The sequence below is a fragment of the Rhincodon typus genome, chromosome 9 (genome assembly GCF_021869965.1).
Source record: "Rhincodon typus isolate 14 chromosome 9, sRhiTyp1.1, whole genome shotgun sequence".
Taxonomy (NCBI): Eukaryota; Metazoa; Chordata; class Chondrichthyes; order Orectolobiformes; family Rhincodontidae; genus Rhincodon; species Rhincodon typus.
The window spans coordinates 81608736-81615269 of record NC_063340.1 but is presented as its reverse complement, the minus strand read 5'-3'; the positions used below and the strand labels follow the sequence as shown (position 1 = coordinate 81615269).

At 40.6% G+C, this 6534-nt stretch overlaps 1 protein-coding gene across 1 annotated transcript in view; it reads right to left on the bottom strand.

The window, feature by feature from the left end:
- Window positions 1–1129: 1129 nt before the first annotated feature.
- The window catches only part of ttc13 (tetratricopeptide repeat domain 13), a 59414-nt gene continuing 54009 nt past the window's right edge, over window positions 1130–6534 (bottom strand). The window contains exons 18-20 of the mRNA XM_048601371.1: window positions 4892–4970; window positions 2101–2180; window positions 1130–1214 (exon numbers count right to left, since the gene is read on the bottom strand). Coding sequence (XP_048457328.1) covers window positions 1130–1214; window positions 2101–2180; window positions 4892–4970 — 244 coding nt within the window. The remainder of the gene's footprint in view (window positions 1215–2100; window positions 2181–4891; window positions 4971–6534) is intronic.

The window sequence follows — 6534 nt, the reverse complement described above, 5'->3', positions numbered from 1 at the left end:
TCCTCCAGCTCCACACAGTGTTATCTCTTTTGCCTTTATCATACCTTTTAGCACAGTTTCCCAATCTACCCTCATCACTTTACTCTCATAGCATAATTTCTTTTGTTTAAATTGGAGTCTAGTTTCTGATTGAACTACATCACTTTCAAAATTAGTGTAAAATGCTATAATTTTGTGGTAATTCTTTCGTAAAGGCCCCTTTTCAATATTAGTTTTCCTGACTTATACTCTGCTTTCTATTATCACTATTGTTTGGTGACCTATAAAGAACTCCCAAAGAGCCTGCCTCTTTCTGTTTCTTAGGTCCAAACTGATTCTACAATTTTAGAACTAAGGCCACCTCTCAGTAAAGTACTCATACCTCCCAGTTTTGGTTTTCTTGTAGTCACACCTTTACAATGGCTGCCATGTCAGACATATAAACTTCTAGTCGAGGTGGAAATTCATCTGATTTATTGCACATGCTGTGGACATTCAGATTCAGTCTTTGTTTAATCACTATCCTTTGTAAAACTATGCCATACTCTTACTGCTATGTTGATTTACAGCCTTGCTATTTCCCTTTCATCTTTTCAATCATGCCCTGCAATATACCTTCCATCCTCTATTTAGCTTAAAGCTCTCTCTATTTACATAATTATATAACTCACTAGAACACCAATCCCAGATCAGTTCGAGTGAAATCTATCCCAGCAGTACAGCCCCTACTTTCCCCACTACTGGTGTCAATGCCCTAGAAATTCTTCCATACTAATCTTTGAGCCATGTATTCTCTAATCTTCTTTAGTCTATGCCAATTTACACATGGCTGAAAATATATTCCACAGATTATTACCTTTAAAGCTCTGCTTTTTAATTTACTGCAAAGCTCCAGACTGGCTATTCACAAGACATTTGCTAATCTTATCTATGTTGTTGGTACCTATATGGACAATGACAACTGAATCCTTTTCCTCCCACTGTAAGTTCCTCTCCAGCCTTGAGCAGTTATCCTGATCTCTGGCATTGGGCAGCAGGCAAAACAGCCTGCTTGATCCAGTCTTGGCTGCAGAGAATGATCTCTATCACTCTTGCTAATATTGACACCTGGCACCACTACATTTCCTTTGACTCCCCCCAATTGAATAGCTTACTGTAACAAGATATCACGGTCAGTCTGATCGTCCACACTGCAGCCCTCGCTCTCCTCCAGACGAGCTGCAAGGACTTTAAGCCTATTGCAAGGGGTCAAAGGCTCTTCCACTCATTTTCTCAATTCTCTTACCTGCCTGACTCATCATCGAACTCTCCTGTAACTGACCACTGACTGAATCAGATAATGATAATTTAAGGGGTGTGACTGACTTCTAGAACAAAGAGATGAGATAAACTTCTACCTGCCCGATACATCACATTGCTTGTAGCTTCACCTCCAGTTCGAAAACCGAGCTAAAGCTCCTCAAGCTGCAGACACTTAGCACGTGATTGCTATGAATTGTTATTACATCCAAAAACTCCCACATGCTGCAGATGCACCACATCAGCTACCCTGCCTTCGTTATTGTGCTAGGTAAGTGAATTAATGTTTTTCAATTAGTTTATAGTTCCCCTCCTCACCTAGCTCCTGGTTTCACAACCTGTGCATCCAAGCAGCACTATAAATCCTTTATATGGAGATATTTTTAATCAACCTGTTCAGAGATATTATGGTACACCTCTGAAATAGGCCTCCTGGCTCAGAGGTTGGCCACTATCACTTTACCACAAGAACCCTAAACCTTTATATGTATACTGCTTGCAAATCAATGAGTCAGCTGTGCTGAAGCAGAGAAACCAGATTCACTACAGCTGCTGTTAGAGGGCTTGTATGTCCCTATTGAAGTCTGGAAGAAAGTTAACTTACTTCTTTTTAAAATAGTTTTAGTTTGTTGCTAAATGAAAACAAAAAGTAGACTTTACAGAAAGATTAACCCTTCAAATCACTTCACTCATGTGATTTCTAGCTTCGTACTCAGTGCAGCTGACTTATAAGGTACCAAGACCAAATGAATTTTCACTGAAATCTATTGCAATTAAAAGTCAAGACACAAAGCGTTGCCAGCTTGTTCCTAAATGTCTTACCTTTTCAAATTCATCCAGTTTTTTCCTATTTTACTGAAAGCCTCTGGACTTGGTGTTGTCATAGCTTCAAAATCTACTAACTGAAAATGATGAAACATAATCAAAATACTTGTCCAAAAAGTTATCAAACAAAATATATTACACCAAGGATCAGATTAATACACAGGTGTCCAAACAGAGGCTAAGGGCTATTTTCAATCCTTGAAGCTGAGCAATGCAATCATGAAGTTCAAGTATTGATGTACTTCTGTATTTCTCACTATCTGAGTTTTGTGAAGCTTAGGAAAGAGCTATTTAGCACAAGTGCCTCAACTGGAGGACAAGTTCTCCAACTGAATGCTTAAATTTATTCACACTGGCAGTTGGAAATAAATGTACAAATGACAAGGAATGTAAGTTGGTACACAAAGTTCCATGTTATCCACCTAAGCAATCCATGATGTCAAAATATTGCATGAACCCACTTTAAAACTTGTGTCTTTAATTGATTTTTTTTAAGGAAAGTTATTGAGAACAGAACACTGACCACACGGAGGTAAAACTAACCACAAGTTATTCAACTGAGACAGCAGGGATCTGAATTAATAGTTTTGTAAATACAATTCATAATGTCATGGTGTTTTACATGGTTCACTTAACACTGAATTATCACTCAGTCATTTTCAGTGGTTTGACTTTTCTGAAAGAGTTGATTCCAGTGAGTACTCATTCACTGGAAAAATGAATTATATTTGTTCAGCATATCCTTCCAACTGCCTAATATACAACAAAATAAGCATTTCAAATAGACAGAATACAAATCAGAAGAAAACCTGTGTCATCAGGCCATAAGAAATACCCACAACTCCCCAGCAATGAACTAACAACAATGTACAGCATAGAGCACCTTGAATGAAGAAAAACCTCCCAAGGCTCTTCATGACATCATAACAGAGATATATAAAAAGTGAAGTGAAGCTCTCCCAGTAAGTAAGTAGATAATCTGCAGAGCCTTGTGTTTTATCGTGGAATATGAGAATATCCCAAATTCAATCTTCAGTCTGTGTTCAACGAACTAATTTCAGCTGGGGCTCTAATTGAATACAACCGAGCATTCAATGGTAAATGTCTGAGCAATATGCAAGCAATTTTTCTATTTGTTCAAAGCCCAATGAAGCTTTTCAGTTAACCAGATGGAAGGTATAATAATCAACCTGAAAACTTGCAGTGAAGAACAGATGGCCTAAGAAAAATCAAAGAGACAACCACCAACATTGTATATAATTTACTTAGTATCTACTGCCATGAACATTTTAAAGAAACATGCATTTTTAAAATTTTTGTACTATTCATGTGATCCTAAACAGTTTAATGTATTATGGTGTAGGACCAGAGGGCATAATTTCAGATTCAGGAGGTGCACATTTAAGACAGAAATGGAAGAGGAGTTTCCTATCTGAGGGTAGTGAATCTGTACAATTCTTTACCACAGACAGCTGTTGAGGCTGGGTCATTAAATATATTTAAGGTCAAAATAGACAAATACTTAATCACTAAGGGAATCAAGAATTATTGGGAAAAGGCAGGAAGATGTAGTTGAGGATTATTAGATCAGTTGTGATCTCAGTGAATGGCAAAGCAGACACAATAGGCTGAATGCTCTGCTTCCGTTCCTACATCTTATGATTTTCAACTGTCTAAAGACAAGCTTAAAGGAGTACTGTTTCAGCATGCATCCATTCTGTGTTTTCTCCCTTTGTGTCACAAGTCAAATACCTTAAACAAAAATATACTTAGCACATGACAGAATACATTGGCTAAATTCTTACAACTCCAAAAAGTCCTGAAGAGTGCAATAGTCCATTTTAAAATTCAGGAATGTAGCACTGAGGTGAGGAGAGTCAGGCCAGATTACACATTCTGTATATTTGACATGTGGACTGAAACTCCTTACTCTGACTCCTCCGAATATGCGCTTCTTTTTCAGTTCCACTTTCTCCATTCAAAGATAGATTGAGAAATCCAATTCCTTGGAGTAGAACCAGTTTTCTCCTCCTTTCTATAATAAATTATCTCTCAGACTGTCTTTACTGCATCAATGATGGTTGGGATAATTTTCAGATCTCCTAGCTAAAAGTTTTTGTTAAAGATTTGCTGCCCAATGATGTTGCCAAGGCTGTATTACTACCACGATTTATATCCTTTTTCATTTTCTAGGATTTAGATCAATTCGTCCTGACTTTTCCTCTCCTCTACCCAAATTATCCCATCCAATGTTTAACCAAGTTTCCCAACCACCTTAAAACCCGTTCATTAAACCCCATTTAACAACCAAACAAGCTGACATTCAACTGCAAGTCATATTGATCATTTGCTCGGTCAGGAATGAGTGTTCTCATTGTATCGGAGCATTTTTTGATGGAGGAAGAGAGAGATATAAAAGAAGAAATAAGTATGAAAAAAAAACACAAATTCACTTGCTGACTGTTCACTGAAAATTGCCTTGTCAGATCATTGATGACCATTGCATTAATGATGAAAACTGATAAGAATAAAAGTGGCCACAAGATGGACATTACCACTTCAGCCACAATCAAATTTCAGACTGGGACATTAGATGGAGCATTTCCTGAATTGAAGATCTTTCTTACTGACAGGTGTATTTTTAATAACATCCCTATGATAATATACATTATTCACACTTTGAAAGAAATTTATGATTCATCCATACCCCTTCTATCCTCACAGCTGAAAAAGATAATGTTGAGTAGAGACCCATACTTTGCCTTATCACAATGTTCTCAAAACTTACCTTTCCTTTGGGGATTCTCCCTGTGATCTCTTTCCCACTAGCCATTAATGCTCCCATGATCACTGAATATGCCACTACACTAGAAGAAAGAGCACATCAGCATTAGAACACAAAAGCATTTCTATTCTCATGACAACTGATCTCAGATAGCTATTTCACAAACCTGCAATAATGAGTCCTTGAAAGGCAGCTCCAAACATTACGGGTGATGTCTCATCCAGCCTATGAAAAGTAGCCATTCTCCAAAAAAAAAAATCAAGGGGCTTGGTGCATATCATACCCAGCAACATTGCAGTATAACTGGTACAGATCAATTGGAAGAGACCTTCTAAGAAAACATTCTTCCCTCTCCAGCCTACCTCCCTGTCTTTCCAATAAACACAGCTCAACAGGAAATCAGTGGGACACTCATTTTTCCAAAGAGAAGCAAGTTTCTAATCTTCATAGTAATGAAAAAGCCAGCAGTATTTCTGTTAAGGCAGGGTCGGCAGACACAAAACACCACAGAATGAATGTTCAAACTGTTCAGGAATTAAACAAACAGCCACCTCAAATGCTCCGTGAAGAAGAGTCGAAGAGATAACATCTGACAAATAAGGTGTAGAGCTGGATGAACACAGCAGGCCAAGCAGCATCATAGGAGCAGGAAGGCTGACGTTTCGGGCCTAGACCCTTCATCAGAAATGGGGGTAGGGAAGGGGGTTCTGAAATAAATAGGGAGAGAGGGGGAGGCGGATAGAAGATGGATAGAGGAGAAGATAGGTGGAGAGGAAACAGACAGGTCAAAGAGGCGGGGATGGAGCCAGTAAAGGTGAGTGTAGGTGGGGAGGTAGGGAGGAGATAGGTCAGTCCAGGGAGGACGGACAGGTCAAGGGGGCGGGATGAGGTTAGTAGGTAGGAGATAGGGGTGGGGCTTGAGGTGGGAGGAGGGGATAGGTGGGAGGAAGAACAGGTTAGGGAGGCGGGGACGAGCTGGGCTGGTTTTGGGATGCGGTAGGGGAAGGAGAGATTTTGAAATCACCTCGAAACCGATATCCATTTCAAGCCCACCGACTCCTAGAATACACCTCCTCCCACCCACCTTCCTGCAAAAATGCCATCCCCTATTCCCAATTCCTTCGCCTCCGCCGCATCTGCTCCCAGGATGAGGCATTCCACTCCTGTACATCTCAGATGTCCTCGTTTTTCAAGGACCGCAACTTCCCCCCGCTCAGTGGTCGACAACGCCCTCAACCATGTCTCCTGCATTTCCCGCAACTCATCCCTCACACCCCCTCCCCGCAATAACAACCAAAAAGAAACCCCCTCATCCTCACGTACCACCCCACCAACCTCCGGATCCAACGCATCATCCTCCGACACTTCCACCATCTGCAATGTGACCCCACCACCAAAGACATTTTTCCCTCGCCACCCTTATCTGCTTTCCGGAGGGACAACTCTCTCCGTGACTCCCTTGTCCGCTCCACACTCCCCTCCAGCTCCACCACACCCGGCACTTTTCCCTGCAACCGCAGGAAGTGCTACATCTACCCCTACACCTCCCCCCTCACCCCCATCCCAGGCCCCAAGAAGACTTTCCACATCAAGCAGATGTTCACCTGCACATCTGCTAATGTGGTATACTGCATCCGCTGTCCCCG